At 40.3% G+C, this 19,728-nt stretch overlaps 1 protein-coding gene across 1 annotated transcript in view; it reads right to left on the reverse strand.

Annotated features, from left to right (window-relative positions):
- Positions 1-19,728, reverse strand: part of xrn2 (5'-3' exoribonuclease 2) — a 49,223-nt gene that overhangs the window by 17,627 nt on the left and 11,868 nt on the right. The window contains exons 17-26 of the mRNA XM_080490378.1: positions 18,673-18,767; positions 15,823-15,958; positions 5,528-5,635; positions 4,373-4,462; positions 4,225-4,297; positions 3,816-3,899; positions 3,253-3,350; positions 2,753-2,832; positions 2,552-2,608; positions 1,838-1,906 (exon numbers count right to left, since the gene is read on the reverse strand). Of these exons, the coding sequence (XP_080346504.1) occupies positions 1,838-1,906; positions 2,552-2,608; positions 2,753-2,832; positions 3,253-3,350; positions 3,816-3,899; positions 4,225-4,297; positions 4,373-4,462; positions 5,528-5,635; positions 15,823-15,958; positions 18,673-18,767 (890 nt within the window). The remainder of the gene's footprint in view (positions 1-1,837; positions 1,907-2,551; positions 2,609-2,752; positions 2,833-3,252; positions 3,351-3,815; positions 3,900-4,224; positions 4,298-4,372; positions 4,463-5,527; positions 5,636-15,822; positions 15,959-18,672; positions 18,768-19,728) is intronic.

Below are 19,728 nucleotides of genomic sequence, written 5' to 3' on the forward strand. Positions count from 1 at the left end.
CTTCTGCACAGAGAATCAAACCAATACACAAAAACAAGACCATCACCACTCATTTCAACTAATTCCCATCCCACAGGTGCCCAAATCGATCACAAAACAAAATCAATATGTTAAACATTTATAGCCATCAACCTGTGTTTATGTTTCGCCAAGTGACGTCATCACTGGAAAATGCGTGTGTTTCTGGGATGTGAAAGAGGGCGTCGATGGTGACAGCTCCAACAAAAACATCAACATTTGACCGATTCAACCCGACTTTCTCAAAGAAAAGAGTCTTCAAGCCACGAGAATAGTCTTAATGTGAAACTGATGGTACAACGCCGCAACAGTTCCTACACACTGGGCTCTGTGTGTGTGTGTGTGTGTGTGTGTGTGTGTGTGTGTGTGTGTGTGTGTGTGTGTGTGTGTGTGTGTGTGTGTGTGTGTGTGTGTGTGTGTGTGTGTGTGTGTGTGTGTGTGTGTGTGTGTGTGTGTGTGTGTGTGTGTGTGTGTGTGTGTGTGTGTGTGTGTGTGTATAGTCTGCCTGCTGCAGAAAAGTTCTCTGTGCGAGTTCACCCTGGAAGCATCGTATAATACCATCTGGAACTCCACATTTTTTTTTATACATGTTTAAAATGTATGGGTGGGGGGATATAAGTGAAATGTGAAATACAGCAAAGATAAACAGACTTATTTCTGTTGATAAAAGTATTTTAAAGGTCATTTGATTGTCATTCTGAGGAGGACGATTTTCCTCTGAGGCGGACGACTGGTCAGCCGCACAGCGCAGCTGAATGCATCACCCAGGGCCGTCAACTCCTGCAGTTTAGACTGGAATGCATAGAGCTCTGATCTGAAGAATTTAGTGAGTGCGTTTGATTTACTGGTACTTCAACCGGACCAATGAGAAAACAATTTCATTGGTCCGCTGTGACGTGTTCAGCAATTTCATTGGTCTGATGTGACGAGGCTAAATGTATTGGTGGCATGAAAGTCGTTAACCCATAAAGATCTATACATTAGCAGCGGCTTTTAGTCTGGAAATTACTGTAGTTACAGTCTGTCTCAGTCTAATCAGTCTTTGGGACATTTCTGTAATGTGATAACGTTAAAATGGACATCAAGAGATGGTAGCTGCATTCAAAACACTTCAGAACTTTTCTCCATCTGGTATTCGACGTGAGGCTCATCTATGGAAAGACGAGATGATTCAGTATACAGGCAACTTTATTGTTGCGAGTTCAAGACATAAAGCACACGTCACTTGGGGAACAGATTAACCCGAAACCCCAACAAGTTTGCATTCTTTTATTTTTTTTAAACAAACTTGTTGTTTGTTTTTCCAATGGTCTCCTCTACTTGCTCATGTGTAATTGTTGGGTTTTCTCTGTAAGAGTACCCTGAAATGACTCCGTTGTTCTAATCACTATAGAAATAAATAAGGAGGCTGCTGAAAACTAATTTTAAAAAAAAAAAAAAAGAAAAGGAAAGGAAACATAACTTCACCCACAGATGTCAGAACTGGAGCCTTTCCACCACTAAATGCGGCATTATGGACTTTTGACGGAGCAAAAAAAAAAGAAAAACTGTTTCTTACTTAACTAATGTAAACACATTTGTTGATTTTGCTGCTTTTACTTCTACTTTGTGAGCTCATGACAGCAGACAGTGAGAATGTCTCAAGAGACAGACCAACGCGCGCTTGGCTTTGGGTCTCCAGTTGAATGCTTCAGGGATGTCAAGAGCATAATGGAAAAACTATTTTCACACCTCAAATAAAAGTGCCTATTACACTCTGCAAAGAAACGTATGAGCTGAAATAAATTTAAAATATTAAAGAAAAAAAAAAAAGTCTCACTTTGCTCCACTCAGGAAGATCGCTTTGAACACAAAGCCATCTGCATACACTGGATCCTTGAACTTCACTCTGGAAAGCAGAAGAAAATCATTTTCAATTGACGACAAGGAGAGTTTCCATTAGCTCAGTTTTTTTTTGTTAGAAAAGGGAAATAAAGCCCTCCTTTTTTAGTGCAGAGATCCTGAGTTTGTGATGGTTCATGTCAAGTGCTGTCATTTTCTCCTCAACCTGCCTCGTGTGCTCCACATTCTCAATGTGTCGCTGGATGTCTTTTCACCCTCTGTGTTGTAGTAACCACAGGAAGAGAGGAACGGCCGCTGTGAACAAGTCTCAAAATAGCATTGTGTCTCCAGCGAGTGGATTTGTGACTGTTTGCTTCTTGTTCTCTGCCACTGTTCTCTTCTTTTCTCTCCTTACATTCCCTAACGCCAACTGGAACAGCAGAAACTCCATCTGTGAGTCCGGTTCTCCTGGTAAAAAAGGAGCTTTTCCTTTCCACTGTCACTTACGCTTGCTAATATGGAATTGTTGGGGTTTTCTCTGTAAAAAGTGTCTTGAAATGACTGTTGTATTTGGCGCTAGAGAAATAAATTTGAATTGAAATGAATGTTTCTCTCTATGCCGCATTAAGTTTGAAAATGTACCCGTTTGTGTCTGATCAAGATAGAAATATAACTAGATGTTCTAAATTTAAATCAAAGATGGCCGACTCACCCGATTGAAAAGTTCTGAGTGATGTCGCGCAGCGATGGGATCGGTGACTCCACCGGCCTGAGGAGGAGATAGAAACACACGACTGAAACAACAGGCTGACTGTCACGGCCGTACTCGACCAGCTTCTCCTCTATTTGGGTTGGAACATTAGAAACATTGGACGAGACGTACAAAAGTGAGAGTAGAGCCGGCGTTTCTTACTTATCTGGTAGAATAGGGTCGTCATCAAGATTTAATATACCTTGGATTCCATGGCACAGCTCTGCGGGTATCTCAGTGCCCTGATGGAGACAAAGAACAACTCAAATGTCCAGTTTACGAGGTGTTACCGAGTCGGAGGTTAACGTGTGCCGTTCCACATGCTCCACTGTTCAGACGAGCTCCTCATGAATTATTCATGTGGCGAGTGCGACGCCAGTCTGAGCAAGTGATGCGGTTTGCAAATGCATAATCAACCAGACTGAATCCCGAGTGGGTGACACCTGCACAGACTCACTACACATCTGCAGCACAATGACGCAGCACAAAAGAGGAAAGAAATCGAAGTTTGCAGCACAGAGAATTACACAAAGAGTTACTCAGCAGATGAATGTGTGTGCAGAAACGATAAAAAGAGAGAGGCTGAATCAGCTGACACAAAAACTGCGGCTGAGTGTGAATCATCTTGAAATGGACTTAAATGAGTATTTTGTGTCGGTCACCTCTTGAGATTCACCACGGTACAGTTCGTGGATGAAGTCAAAGAGCGGGTGACACTTCCCAACAAACAGCACGTCGCTGCCGAGGCTGTTTCTTCTCACTGTAACAGAGGAGAAGACAGCAGCTGTGAGACAGAACCGAGAGGCTGGAGACCAAATGAATAGTACATTTCTGATCATTCAAAAACACTGCTGGAGGTACACTAACAGGAATGGTAATAGTTTAGTTTATTTGTCAGACACCATTTACAAAATACATTAATCTTAAAGATAAGATGCTTTGTACCAGATTTAGCTGTTGCTGGAGACAATAAGACAATGACTATTTTCTATGGAGGTTTTATAAATCGAGTTGTCAAAGGTGATATGCTTCAATAAAAAAAATTAAAACAGGATGGGGCTTTTTATTTACGAAAACAAACTTTTTCAGATTAATATTCAAGTGTCCAAACATATGTAAAAGTTCTATACAAAAAACACAGTTTTCGGTTTATATAAACCACAATATGATGGATGGCAGTAATCATGATTTAAATCTGTTTGCGATTGCGTCAGCTTTTTCTTACCTTCCTCGACGGTGAGGTCGGGGTAGACGTCAGCCAGAGCAGCCCTCAATCGGCGTTCATCGACGAAAGGTAACAAGGCGACACCTTCACAAAAGAAGGAAGCGTCATTAAAATATGGGTGAACACAGTTGCTAAAAACAGGTCTGAAGTTGTGTGTCACCAAGTCGTATTCAAGCAAAGCTGCAATCCGAAGTAAGCAAAAGATTGAGCTAAATCATCGCGAGTAGTCTACAATGTAGTAGGTACTCTGTCTGTATGATCCAAGTGCTCTATTCAAAGGAATGGCAACGAAAAAATATCAAATTAAACCAAAGTCTAGGTTAGCAGTGATTGCGCCTCGCCAGGTACACAAAGTGAACATTTTAAGAGGTTTGTATAACCGCTGATCTTTCTGGAGAAAAAGACTCACCCTGCCAGGCGTATTTCTTTCCATTGAGATCAATGGCAAAGTCATCTGGGTAAAAGTCAATGATGGATGAATCCTGAAACAAAACAAGGAGCTGAAACATTTGAAGACGCCTGTGAGGTTGTTTATATTGATGTGAAAGGAGACTCACTGGAGTGCTCATGAGACTCCTCCATGTCTCGGGAAGAAAGTTTCCACTGGCGGCAGGAAACACTCCCATCAGCTGCTCCAGAGGTTTGAACTATACAAAGTACACCGAGTCATTTATCAACTCAAATTACAAAACAACAGGAAGAAATCCTTAAAGCAAAAGGTGATATAATTCATGATGTCTGAAAAAATATATATATATGAAAGGTCCCATATTATACAGTTCTCCAACAATTCCACACCGGTGTCAGAGGTCCAACAACATTGTATTAAAAGTGGATTTCCTCAAATCCAGCCTTGGTCCTGAATTTCAACGAATCTAAAAGGTCCCTCTAGTGAGTTCTGCTGAGAACAGGCTCTTTCTGTGTCTGTGCCGTTAAATGCTGATGAGCTGTGTCTGTCCAGGTCTACTCCAGATAAGGATGGGGCCGATCCGATCCAGTATCGGTATCGGGTTCCGATACCAACACAATTCACGGATCGGAAATTTCAGATCCAACCTGCAAAGACTTACGATCCGCGAATTACGTTGGTATCGGCACCCGATACCGATACTGGATCAGATTGGCCCCATCCCTATCCAAAACACTGGAACAACGTTCACGGTGGATTTATCGCTATGACTCATATAATATATGTTGTTCAAACATTTGAACCAGAATCTGACCCAGAAGGAGAGAATCCTGAAGATGGTGTATCTGACCATGTTACTTAGTTTAGTTATACGTGTTTCTACAGTTAATAAGTCGTGACATTCACTAAAAAGTGGAACAAGCAAGTGAGGGAGATGGCAGACTTCCCTCACTGCTGGGGTCTCATTCACAGGCCGTGGAGACACATATTGCTGTTAGAAAACCTTTAAAAAGTAAGTTTTGCAATAACATAGGATCTATAAATTTGCTGAAGAATATTCTTTATCGTGACAATGTGTACTGATATAAAACAACACATGTAGGTATAAAAAAAAAAAAAAACAGACATCTGTCATTGGCGTGTTCATACACTGAATGAGTTGTGTTTGCTGTGCTGTTCTTGATGTCTGATTGGACTGCAAAGACAGAACTCTTGTTTGTTCTGGCCCTTATTAAAAAATAAAATGAAAATCAATATTGTTGAGAATGATGAGACAAAAGAAGATGAGAGAAGTTCTTCTCACCGGTTTGGTTTCCTTCTCAAAGTCTGTGAACATATCTTTGATCTCTTTGAAGTCGGAGGCGAACGGAGCGTAGTGGAACGGGAAGTACCACTTCCAGGAGGCACAGCCCTGCAAATCAACATGCAAACAACCACAGACTTTAATAAGACGACACTTTTCACAGCGTGTAAATTTGCAATGCGATTCTGTAGCAGGTAGTGGGAGGTAGAATGGCTGTTGTGTGTGTGTGTGTGTGTGTGTGTGTGTGTGTGTGTGTGTGTGTGTGTGTGTGTGTGTGTGTGTGTGTTTGTGTTTGTGCGTGTCGTTTTGATGTCAAAGAAAAACAAACACGTTTGTTTCAGGCTTCAATGAAAATCAGCGCCAAGTCATTCCTCTCTGTCTAAACCAGAGAGATCAAACACATTTTAGTTCAGGGACCACATTGAACCAGTTTCAATTTGAGTGGGACGGACCGGTAAATTTAAACGTATTTTTATTTATTTACTTTTTCATATTTTGGGTTTGAGGCTTTGCCCATAGTGAGGTGGGATCAGCTCCAGCACCCCACAACCCTGAACAGTATAAGTGGGATAGAAGATGTATGGATGGATGGGTTGGAGACTCCTCGGGTGTGCGTCCTGTAACTTGTAAAAATTGTTTTTAAATTTAACCGGCTGTGCGGCCATCGGTTAGAACCCATAAAGTCCTGGGTTGAAGGAACTGAGATCAGGTCTGTAAATCATTTTCCTTATGCCTTTTGTAATCCTTTTGCTTTCACGCATTTCATAATCTTAGTCAGATAAGTAGAGGTGTGCGATGCACATCGTCTCCTATATAACCGTGAATGTTGTTTTGACAATGTGTAATTTTAACAGTATCGAGTATTTACACTATTTCGAAAAGGAAAACGGCAATGAAGCGGTGCATGAGGAGCCCAGAAGCCAATCAGTGCACAGGATTGTGTCACATGGTGATAATGTGCTCTCACACAAGCAGCATCAGCAAAACACATAGAGGAGTCTCACATGGAGGAAATATGCAGGAATCTGAACATATTTCAGCAATGCCCGCTAATCTATCTTTTATAGTGCGGGAAAATCCTGCACACAGGGTGAGCGTGAGCGTGTGTGCGCAGCTGTCAGCAGGCGGAGTCGACCTGCTGCACAAACTTCCTCCCCGCAAGTTACCGTTGTTGCGCTGCAAACCGTCCATAACGCTACGTTAAGTGGCAGAAAGGCTGCAGATCTGACAACATCTGCCGGTGTGGTTATATTTCTTTTACAATTTTCTTTTAAAAATTAGTTTAACAGCCTCCTTGCCAGGGAGCGCAGTGCACAGAAAAAATGACGTCCATGTCACGAAGTCCACATAAAGCAGCACATGATGCTACAATACCACGACTTGGTCCTCATGAGGTCAGGAAGACAGAAATGTAACTTTGGAGAAGCAGAGGCGCTCAAAACAGTGCAGATACAGGCGGAAGTAGCGGGAGCAAAAGAAAAAAATTTAAGCGGGCAGATTTCTTTATGTTTTAAGAGATGGAGCTGAGAAATCAGATCAGGGGGGATAAATAGGAGAAAGACAAAGAGAACAAAATCACAGCAATGTATGACGTTCAAAGAATGCCAAGAGAGAAGAAGAAGTAACAGTCAGCATTTGATGACTCAATCTAGGGTAAAATTGGATAATATTCAGACGAGGTGTTAATAACACAAAGTGTATCATATCATCACAAATGTGTTGCAGCTATTCCCACCGTTATTAGGTGGAAAAAAGCAGAGGAGACGGAAGACAGGAAAAGACTAGACTAGAGAGAGAATGGAGAGAAGAGGGAGCCACAGATGCAGCTGAAAGAGAAAGGAGATGATTTCAGTAAATGTGAGGGATGAATGGGATTATGTAAGAGGCACATTGACTATAAATAAATTTGCCTTTAAAGCTTTCCTTTGACGTGGTGCAGAGTATATGTGATGAAAATGACTGGTTTTCACAAAACCAAACAATTACTACTAAAAACGGCCAAAATCTCAATACGATGCCAATTTTATTCAAACCTTCAGGTGCAAAATAAAGTGAAATGTCCAATAAACCTCTCTAGAATGCATCCTATTGCAGTCTGGGTGTTTTTACAAACTTCCCCTGGCAGCATGGCCTTGAGGTTAATGCTAGTTTACTATATTTCATGGCAGCATCACTGATATCTCAGCTCAGCTCGGGTCTCAGTGTCGTGTTGCTATTCTTAAGAAATTAACTTAAAAAAATAAATCTACATTTCCTGTGAAATTTGTTTTGGCTCATGGGCTTTATGTTCGACATCCTTGCTCTATGTTTGCAAAATTGAAATAATTTTATGGCTTGTGCCAGTATGTTTTGTATATATATATATATTTTTTTAAACAGCATGAATTTGTGAAGCAGGATGTCAATACATGATCAAAATGCTGAGTTAAATGTGACCTTCATTAATATACAACCAAATGGGAAAAAGTACTGGGTTTTACTTGATGTTTGAAACTCAATGAGAAGGAATGCAAAAAAAATAAAGATTGTTGTATTTTGGGATCCGAGACCAAAGAAAGTTTTGCAGATCAGAATGAATCATTTCTCTGTTTGAGTTAATTGTTGGTTGGAGATGATTTGTTGTCTTTTTTCTTTGTCCGAGTGGGGCTTGAGTTAATGTAATAGGACAAAATGACAAATGGAAAGAAGAGAGGAGGAGTGAAAAAGCTTTTCTTTGCCCTTTTTACACTAAAGTTTTGAGCTTAAAATCCAATCTAACGGAAATGAAGCGGCGACGCTGACATTTAAAAATCCTTCAGGAGTCTGAAACCTGATCAGGCCGAGAGCGCTATATTCGCCGGTAAATCCAACGACCAGAATCACATCTTCGACGTCATTGTCAGTGCTGTACGAGGACTGATTTTTGTAACCCCCCCCCCCCCTCCTTTAAAATCTAACCTCCCAGATGTTGTAGAGATACCCCTGCACTGCAAACACCTGCTGAGAGCCTCTTACATGCCAGAAACGATTCCCTTCCTGAGCTCTGTGGCTCTGAACTGTTCATGGACAAAGAAAAAAAATAAATAAAAAATCCAACTCGGCTGATCTAGTGCTTGGACCACTTATCCTTCCTGAGCAAACACGCCTCGCACCAAAGAACGACCTTCACTTCCCACAATCCACCTCTGAGAAAAACGAGGTCCTCTCCGATAAATCCGCCGATCCTCACATCTCAGCCCGCCTCGCTCTAAAGCCCCGCCACTCTATTATCAAAGATGGTCATTCACATGATAATACGGGAGCCTTTACCATGATAAAAGGCAGGCAAGGCTCCGATCTCCACGTCCAAATAATCGCGCAGATCATTTATGGTAATATGACAAAATGTTTTGTCTGGAGGAGAAACTCATTGGTGACTGAGGGCTGGCGGGTCAAAGACCACGGAGCGCGGCGACAAACAGGAATCAGCCTCACTGTCCGCGAGATGCACACAAAAGAAAATCAGTTGCTGCTCCGCTCTGGTCTCAGAGCCGAAGGTTTCATCTCGTAGTGCTGCCATGTATCTGATCACTGTGGGGCTGAACTCCATTAACAATCATTTAAACTTTGTTAACATCAAAACTTTATTTACAACCATTAACATGTCAAACTACGCATCAGTTCACAGTTCAGCACGATAAAAACACGCCAGAAAAATCATCACACAAAACAATATTTATCCCTTATCTTCATAATTTACTATTTCTTCTGTAAAATGAAAGAAAAAGTTTTTTGTTTGTTTTTTTTTGTCAATTTTTAACCAAATATTTTTAAACCAAGTTTTCTGGAGAATAATATAGTTTTTTAAATATTAGTAATGGTTCATTAATCCTTCAAACAGCTGATTGATTAATTTCCAGTGGCACAGTTTATATTCTTCAATGAGAAATGGATTTCTCTCTCATATTGTGTTTGTTCATCATGATCCAACTATGACAAAATGTTACAATCATCTTCCAGTGTAAATGACTTAATCTCAATTAATCCATCAAATACAGGACCCAACCTTGTTAATATGCATATCTAGTAACTTCTAAACTATTTATTTAAATTAGAACACCAGAAACCGTCCTGTTTTACATTACAACTGTTCATTTCCTCATAAATTACACACATTAAACAAACCATCTCAAATTTGAAACACAATCAAACATTCGGGTTATACGGCTAATAAATAGTGCTTATCCCCGGATAAAACAGAAAAGTTTCCTTTTAATTCAATTGCGAGAATTTCAGTTTGATTCTTCAAGTCGATTAATTTCAGGCTGATCACTGTGAGGAGCAAACAGCTTATAGTCTTTAATGAGAGACAGGTTTTTGATCTGGGCTCACAAAACCGGTAAAAAGACCAAAAGACATGGTCAGGTGAAGAAAGGGTTAATCAGCTTTAATATGTTATTATGTCATTATTCTCCCATTTCAATGGTTATAAATTTAAATAGTTTTTGTTTGCATGTTTGGTACATTTGCACCAACCGTACACATGGTAAGATACTAGAGCACGCCTTGTGATGATCTAATCTCTGATGTGACTGCTTTAAAATGCAGATTATGTCCAGATTATAAAATACTAACAATATATATAATAGTACCGGCCCACATGTAGTCTGAGAGCAACTCCTGAGGGACTGGGACCGAAAAGCAGCGGCAACAGCTTTCAGAGAAGTTTTTAGAGAAATTCCTAAACGATAACAGACCATGAAAGCAACATCAGCTGCTTTAAGAAACACATTTTCTATCCTGAAACTAAGAGTGATGAAAAGTGTTTATTCCTGCATAGTCAGCACACTACTTATAGTTAAAAAAAAAAAAAGAAAACGTGTTCAATCTGCAAAGAGTATGTTTTTTGATTTCAAAAGATAAAAACATTGCAAAGACGACAAGTTCAGTTTGGTATTTAGATTTTGAGCACAAGTACAACATTTCTTATGAAATTTTGTGGCTCGCTGCCGACTTGGGTCCCCTATGTTTTGTGTTTTCCGCTGAAATCCCATCCACCTCCTCACAGTTCTGTGTGGAAACGGTTTGCTGAATTGTTAACTAAAGTCATAGCACACTTTTCCTGAATTTTCCATATGAGGTGCGCTTTTTGTGTTCGAGTTCCTGACGGCACGGGACTCGTTACACAAAGAAAATCGGCGGAAACGACAGTTTATTGGTCCTTAAAAAACAACTGATTCTATTCCAGTCAATCTTATAAATCACTTTAAAGCACAAATATAGCAAAGAATCTTCAATCAGAGATAATTTTAGATTTGAAGATACAAAAAGCATCAAAAAAATTCTAATATTAAAAAGGCAGTTTAATAAAAGTATAATTTTTTTAATTAATCCACTGTTGAGTGCACATTTAGCATGCTTTCAGGGGTGTGCCATTTCTACTTTTAACGAAGGAGGAAAACTAAACTAATCCAAATTGTGAAAACAAGGCAGCTTTTTGACGAGGTGTCCCCATTAAACTGGCTGCCGAGTCTCTCGCACATTCTATAGTTTGTGACATTTCTAAAGCAGGGCGGGAAATGTATTCAGTGGATGAGGAAGATGAAGCGAATGATATTCAGACAGAGAGGAGCGGTCTGCCTTTACGTTCATTCTGAAGCAGAGCACATCGCAGACACCTACACACACCTGTGACACACCAGCCCGGGATAAACCCCCTCTCCGCGCTCCCTCATCGTTTGGCGAGGTGTGCGTGATCATAACTCGAAGCGTGAATGTGTGGAAGTGGAGCGCAGACACGTCCCCCGCGCCGCCGAGGGCCCCGCGCTAATGAATTCATTCAGAGCGGCCCCCTGAGACGGGCTTTTGGATTGGCGGGGAGTCAACACGGAGCTCGCGTGAGCTGCACAATCAGGCCGGACAAATCCCCGCGGCTCAGCCGCAGGCGCCCCCGGCTCTCCTGGAGAGGCTCCGCCGCTGATTATTTCATTTCAAGATAAAGATCAATATTTTACGACTGCGAAATGATTCAGTGTTTAATCACATGGCAAACAAGGAGCGCAGGCCACACACGCACGCACGCACACACACACACACACACACACACACACACACACACACACACACACACACACACACACACACACACACACACACACACACACACACACACACACACACACACACACACACACACACACACACACACACACACACACACACACACACACACACACACACACACACACACACACACACACACACACACACACACACACACACACACACACACACACACACACACACACACACACACACACACACACACACACACACACACACACACACACACACACACACACACACACACACACACACACACACTTTGGTAAAGAAGCTACAAAACCAACAAAAGTGTATTTTGGTCGAAATTCACTCAATGTCAATATAAAACATAAAAAAAATATATATATTTTTTTTTTGGGTGCGAGAGAGTTTATCTCGATTGGGCCTGACCAGTAAAATAAAAACCTGTAAAATTTTAGTTTTAAGTTTTTCTTTGTTGTGGCACAGAGTATACATGATTAAAAAAAACCTCTATTTTCACAAAACTAACTAAATAAAAAAAAATATATAGTGAAATATCCAAAAAACTTTCCCTACAGCTGTTACATTATTGGTGTTTTTACAAACTCATCCTGACAGTACGGCTTTGAGGTTAATGCTAGTTTGCTGTCTGATATCTCAGCTCAGGTCTCAGTGTTCTCTTGTGTCACTACTCGACAAAAATCGGTGGTTTGGCCGAATTGGAGCCTCTTGCGGGTCGGTTTGTCTCATGGGCCTTATGTTTGACACATATATAAATATATATATATATATGCTTACTCTTCCCCTTTATTTTTGTTCTTTTGCAAATAATCTAAGACGCTTTTAGCTGGAATTATCAAAAGATATTTACATTTATATAGAATTTTCATTTCTTCCCATGGTGTGCTATTCTTGAATATACTCTCAAATATTCAGACATTCTGTGTATAGCTGATTACGAGTAATGAACAAAGATTTTAAAGTACCGGTACTGTCCTGACCAAATGGCAACAAAACTTTTTCTATTCAATATTTGCCAAAACTCAACTTTTTTTTTCTTTCAAAAAGCAGCTTTTGTGTTTCCCACTGAAAAGGATAAAAGAACATTTTCAGCAGATGACCGAGATCTATATTGTTCTGATGAGTTTCAGAAAAACAATCTCATTAAACGACTTGACTCAGTAGACCTCACAGTTTAAAAGTCCTTGAGTGAAACAAAGTTAAAACTAGATGAAAACTGAACGTTTCTCCAAAAACCTTAACGGTTTTTAATGCTAAACTTTGGCCCAGACATATTCCACTGTGGCGGCTCAGTGATCCTGGCATGAGTAGTTTAGAGTAAGAAAATAAGTTTAAAGATTGTAAATAAAGGATACTTTCTGTCATTCAGCTTCTGCATGCGGCAGGATTATGACCCATCTACCTCCACACAATGTTCCAAACCCCCCTCTCGCTCTACTGCAGAGGAAAAGATCAACATGGCCGCATAATCCAGGCCTCACATATTTCAGAATTATACATTGATATCTACATCACAAATTTTGGTACCGACTATAACAAACGTCATCCAGATTACTTTAAATTCTGAAATAAACTATGGGGGTAGTAGTGGTTGATACTATCGCGTTTGAATATCTCTGTTTTGCAGGTTTGAATCCCACTGCTCCCAGGTCAGTATTTGGGTCCCTCTGTGGCTTGTTCTCTGTGCGATATAGAAAATGACTATATGGGGACTATTTGACTGTCACACTGCAGCTTTTAGCCCCGGATATTAAATTGCCGCCGGGAGCAGGCGGGCTCTTAGAGACAAAACTTGTACATCTACAGACATCCCGTACTCCCGCCATACACCTTAGCTTAGCAGAGTGCTAATGGGTAGCCATCGTATGGTGGGAGTTTGTAGTCAAGAAGAAAGATGATAAACTAACAAGAGTGTTGTGCAAAATATGCCGCAGTAGCATCGCCACAACAAACAAAGTTATATCACCATTTAAAAATCCACTCCCTAGAATATGAGCGTCTGCAACTGAAACACGTCAACGTCTCCTGCCGGTTCCACAACAACTAAGAAGTTGAAGCGACCGGCGGTGACCCAATTTATTCTGGCGTCTTCCCTTTCCAGATCCAAACAGCAAAATAATCCAAAACATAAGGAGATAATGTTCGCGGTAACCTGCCACATAGCAGAAGACATGGTCCCAGTTCGTGTGGTTGAAAAGTTTGGATTGAGAAAACACATGACCCAAGATATAAGATAAGATAATCCCTTATTGATCTCACAGACGGAGAAATTGAAACTGTTACTGCAGCAAAGCAGGATAGTAGAAGAAGATCACACAGTGCAAAATAAAATTTTGATAAAAATATAGTAAAAGAAAGTAGTGTCAATAAATAGTTATAAAGGGCCAGTAACTTAAAGATGGAAGTCTGTAGACTGTAAGAGCACTAACATGCATACAGTGCATATGAGGATGGACATGTTATTGTCTTATGCATTATCTGCAAGTATTTTGCAGAGAAAGCTCTACCTGAGTTGCTTATTCAAGTGAGAGAAAAAAAGACAAAAATTTACAATTTAATGACTGGGCTGTTTAATAAATTCTGTTTCGGCAAGATTCACTATGTTGTGATTTCCCCCTTATTGCATCCAAGTTAAATATCAGCATATATTAATGTAGCTGTAGATGCCCCGATCCACATTTTTTCACTTCCAATCCGATCCCGATACTTGAATTTGGATATCTGCCGATACCGATACTATTCTGATACCAGAGCTCCGTTTGGTTTGATATTATTATCATTATTGTTGATTTTATATGAGGTTGTAATAAACTCCTCTGTACAGGCAAGTATGAAATGTACAAATGTATGCATGTATTCTCTCAAAAGGCAACTTGAGGTTATTATCAGGTCAGAAAAGGAAGCAATACAAACGATTCTCGTTCAATTTGGAAAATGTGGGGGTCTGAGTGACGTCGTCATCTCATAATAAACTTATATCTTTAAATCTTCTTCTTTAGCAATGCAGCACAAACAGCATTTTTTCCAGCACTAACGCAGCACACAAGGGTGTAGGAATGAGTTTTACGTTGGGAAGGGAAACCTGACGGATCCGTAAATAGTTTAACCAGAAATGTCAAAAATTAACTACACCGCAAACCACTCAGAAAAACCACTTCTCTCTCATTCACCTGGACATAATGGCTTGAGTCTGAGCTTGAGTCTGAGCTTGAGTCTGAGCTTGAGTCTGAGCTTGAGCATAATGATTGTCATCACAGCACTGTACGATGACTAGCAAGCTAAATATCGGAAATTTCCGATCCGTGGATTACGTTGGTATCGGAACCCGATACTTGATAGGATCGGCCATCCCATCCCTAAATGTAGTATAAACAAGAACGTTTTAATGTAGACATAGAATCATCACACTAGTGAGATTTGTTGCATCAAAAGCGTTTGATTTCAGGCTAAGGCAAAGTATTGAGATATATATCATGATATGGCCTAAGAATATCGTGACATTGATAAAAGGCCATATCTCCCAGCCATGTTTAACAGGCTTACAGTAGAAAAGAAGTTTCGCCTTTGATGTGCAAATGATGAGACCATTTTTGGACCATTTTTGGGAACTAAATCAACATTTCGCTTTTGGACTCAAGACTGAAACTGGGCAGTGTCCTTTTTATTATTTCATAGGGTCTTTAAATATTCAACCACAACCACCATGGAATTAAAGTTTCCTTCAATATTTAAATAAGTGATGTGCAACAACTACAAATCTCGAAGGCAGATCAGTTCCTGTGTGGATTCTATAACTTGACTCTAGTTTAAGCGTGATTCTTATCTGGGTGAGATATTAATGTTTTATTGCTTTCACAAACTAAAGTACTTTTCTTTGTCTGCGTCGTTACATGCAGGATCTGCTCGGCGACGTCTTTCACCTTGGATTTACCCTCAATGCTCGAAAACACGCCGACGAATTCGATGCTACTAACGCTGCTGTTAATGCCCGTCAGCTAAAATGTCTTTATTTTCACGCTGAAGAGGCGACCTTGAAGGAAAAAATTAACGATTTCAGGCCCAGCTGAAGAAAAACTGATCCATTCATGCCGTACAAAATGAGTGGGAGTGCATCTTAAAAAAAGAGAGAGAGAGGGAGAGGGAGACTTGGGGCATGTTTTGTGTCGTGAATAAAAGGAGTGATCTCAGGTGAGCTTATGATAGTATTCTACATGCTCACGGTGTGTTACCTGGTAATAGTAGCGCAGCACCCAGCAGAGACCCTCCACGTACGACTTGACCACCTTCTTCCTGAAGTCCTCGTCACTCACGTCCACGTCAAACTTGGTCTTGTAGTACCGCTGCTTCCAGCCTTCCTCCCACAACCTGCAGGGCAAACAACCACAGGCACTCAGTCAACCTTTTTGGAGGAGCAATATCAATATCACTTCATTCTCGGAGACTCCGACTTTCCAAATTGCTCCTTTATTCATGTTGCTGGGCTGTTACTAATAAACCGACTGGTTGCAAATACTTCAGAAATCGTTTTATGTTTATCAATCTCCATTTTTTTAAAAAGATGTTTGTCATGAATTAAAAAAAAAAGAAGACTTTTTTCTCAACAAATTTTTTTTAAAAATAAATAAATGAATAAATAAATAAATAAATTCTGTCCAATGTCTTTCAAGAAAACATGAGTCTACAGCTGGGATGGCAAGTATGAGGCCTATTGGCCAAAACCGGCCTGCAAGAGGCTCTAATCCGCCCAATCGATCAAGCATACAGTTAAAATTTCAAAGAAATCATTGATTCTGAAACAAAAGAAAGGCGGACACAACACTGAGACCCGAGCTGAGATATCGGTGATGCTGCCATGAAAGCATCAACACCTGCTGTCAGAGTGAGTTTGTAAAAAAAAAAACATATTTTTGGGACATTTTACTGTATTTTGTACCAGAAGGTCTCACTAAAATTGGCTTTATATTGAGATTATATTATTATTGAGAGATGGAAGAATGTGAGAGCAAGAGAGATAATGACAGGTATTCAATTTGCGGTTCTGAAGCTCTTCAGCAGTAGCGACGTCAGGAGGCTTTCAGAATATGTAATCGAAATAAACGTTTTTCCTTTCATTTCTATTGAATTTGTATTCCATATTGATGTAAAAAACTGATCTACTGAGCTAAAGCATCCAAAATAGCTGGGATGGCTAAAAACAACAACAAAAAAATTGTTAAATTTACTCAAAACAAATATATAATACAGGAAAATGGTCAAACTCAAATGACAATAGTAGCAAGAAAAGCTTTTTTGGAGGGAAAAAAAAAGAAACTTAAAAAAAAAAAAGGGGGACAAAAAAATCTAAAAAAGTTTGGTAGAAAAGCTTATTAACTGCTCCTACAACTAAAACTGCTCTAACCATTAGGAAATAAACAGTGGCTATAAATAGCTTAATCGCTAAAGAGGCTAAAATAGCCAAGATCCACAAAATGGCTAAAGGGATTCCCTGCTAGACGATAGTGTTTTTTCCTCAGATAGATAGATACAATCCCGTGCTGTGGGCAGGGAGGCGGGCCGCTGTTGAGCTACTTTGTGTGTCTTTATAAAACATAAATGTTTGGCCCAACATCGGGACCCTGTTTTTGTTTACTTCCCCCGCCGCAATTTTAAACGAATGTTCAGCTACTTTGTCAAAAGACTATGTGTCTTTATGTGTAAAAATACAGTACTATTTATCCTAGGTCACTGAAATATTATAATAAGTGAATTATTTGTAACAAGTCGTCTATCTGGGACTCGTCTATCTGGGATGAAACCGGCTAACGTGGGAAAATTCATGAAAAAAAAAATCCTGACAATGGCCAAAAAAGATAAAAAAATTTCATACAATAGATTTCAGTTGTACATGTGACACTTCATGAATACAACCTCAGTTTTTGTGTGTAGAGCATTTCTTAGGCAGTTTTTTTCCCTTCATTTCAGATGATTCACATATTTTGTGGCTCCAGACAAATTTCACTCATGAAAACGGCTCTTTTGGTCAAAAAGGCTGCAGACCTCTGTATTAAACTGTAAATGCGAGGGTGTGGCAAAGTTTCGACAACCTACTGCTTTAATATTCACTCACTAATCTACAGACTCAGAACAGTGAATCCATCACTAACAACTGGATCATGGCTCTGTTGTAGGTAAATCGAAACAACACTGAGACAAACAGTTCACCGTATGCTCCTCTGTTTGTCTACTGGCTAGAAAAAAACCTGCAGGACCAGTTTAATGGCTTTGACTTCTTGGTAGATTTGGGGCGCTGTGCACACATAATCAAGGCCGTCCAGCATCTGCGTGGCGGATCCTCGGAGGAGCCCGCAGGGAGCGCCGGCTCCTGAGAGGAAAGCCTCCATGAATACCAATTTAGCACCGTGGATTTAGCAGCTCTGACGAGTGCGTCAGAGGAATCTATTCCAACGCTCCCGCTTTCCATATTAATCATGTGTGTGTGTGTATAAAGTGGCAGAGAGTTAAACAGCTCGTGCTGCAGCACAGTGGCATTAATGAGCACATCTCTCCAGTTCTGTGATCGGTACAGACTCATTCTGAATGCAGTTTATCAACCACACCTACACACACTGGCTATTTAAAGTGGATCTTATTCTTAAGTAGCTAAAACTATACAAAGCTGTATCTGCCTGATGAGCACTATGAATGGTTTTAGACAAGCGCATCACGCAACAGCTGCGCTGTAATATTAACACAATAATGTGACATAACGACGAAGAGGGGAAGGAAAGCCGTGGGAGTTTTGGTAACGGGTTTGGTAAATGAAAAGATGAACACAGGGGTGGATAGACAAATGCATGGAAGGACAGAAAGATGGATGAATGAATGGATTGAGGAATTAATGCATGTGTAGATGGAAAATGGATGGATCTTTGAAACTTATACCATTTGCTTGGTGGTTTGGTCGGATTGGAGCCTCTTGCAGGCCGGTTTTGACCCACGGGTCTTATGTTTGACACCCCTGCTTTAAGCCATGCTTAGCGCCGGCAGTGGCTTCCCCACATGACGATTTCACAGACCCCAGCAGCTTTGCGAGTGTTTACCTGACATTGTCTTCGGGCTCCGGCTCGCTGTCACTGTCTTCTGCTTTCCTCTTCACTCCCCGGCCGTCTGCACTGTTACTGGGTCCAGCAGAGGACTGAGCAGGAAGGGAAACAACAGCAAAGAACACACACAGATCAACATGAAGCTCAAGAGCCGTTAGGTTTTAACCAGACCACCAGCTGTTTTTCAAGAGGTTTAGCTCAGGTTATTTAATTAGTTTCCACAACATGAGATAAAAAAGAAAAAGTGACTGAACAAACACTTCACCATTGAATCATTAGTCAATAAACCGACGAGTTTTCACAGAAATAAATGTCACACTTGCATGGCGGGCTCATTTCTTTGAACGGTGGTGCTTGGCTGTAGTGCTCAAACTGACAAAAAGCTGCGAAAAGCCTTTAGACAATGCAACGCATGTGACGACAAACCGCTTCAAATTCAGTCCAGAAAAAGATGCAGCGTGTTTTAAAGAGACTGTGTGTGGCTGGAAAGTGATGCAGGAGGACCTTTAAATGTTTAAAATTATGACGTGTATCTCATCCAAAGAAGGAACAATAATTGAGCCGAAAGATACAACTTGTAACAAGATGTAAAGTAACAGTCTCAACAACCTGGAATTTCAATAAAAGATTTTTTCCTCCAGTTTGTTGGCTCGTTTCCTGGGCTGGATTGGAGCTTCTTGCAGGCTGGTTTTGGCCCACAGGCTTGGCACTACTATTTTAGACCATTTTGGAGAATTTTAAGTGATGAACCACATGATTAAACTAAAAAAAATGTTTTTTTTTTTTTTTTTTTTTTTAACAAATGTCAGAATGTTAAAAAATAAAATAACAAAAACATTCAAATACTAAATGACACCGTTGGGTTGAAATTTCACATTGAAACAGGTATGCCATTGCCCTTCAAAAGGTTAAAAGAAGCGGAATGTAGGAAAAATGTTATTAAGTAGAGGGGAGCTGGTAACCAATCCATAGCTGCCTCACCTGAAGCTGCTCTGTATTTATGTACATCTATATGTGTGTTTGAAGGACGCCAGTGCAGTGAGGTGAAATCAT

Source organism: Lipophrys pholis (assembly GCF_963383615.2).
Source record: "Lipophrys pholis genome assembly, chromosome: 21".
NCBI classification, from domain to species: domain Eukaryota; kingdom Metazoa; phylum Chordata; class Actinopteri; order Blenniiformes; family Blenniidae; genus Lipophrys; species Lipophrys pholis.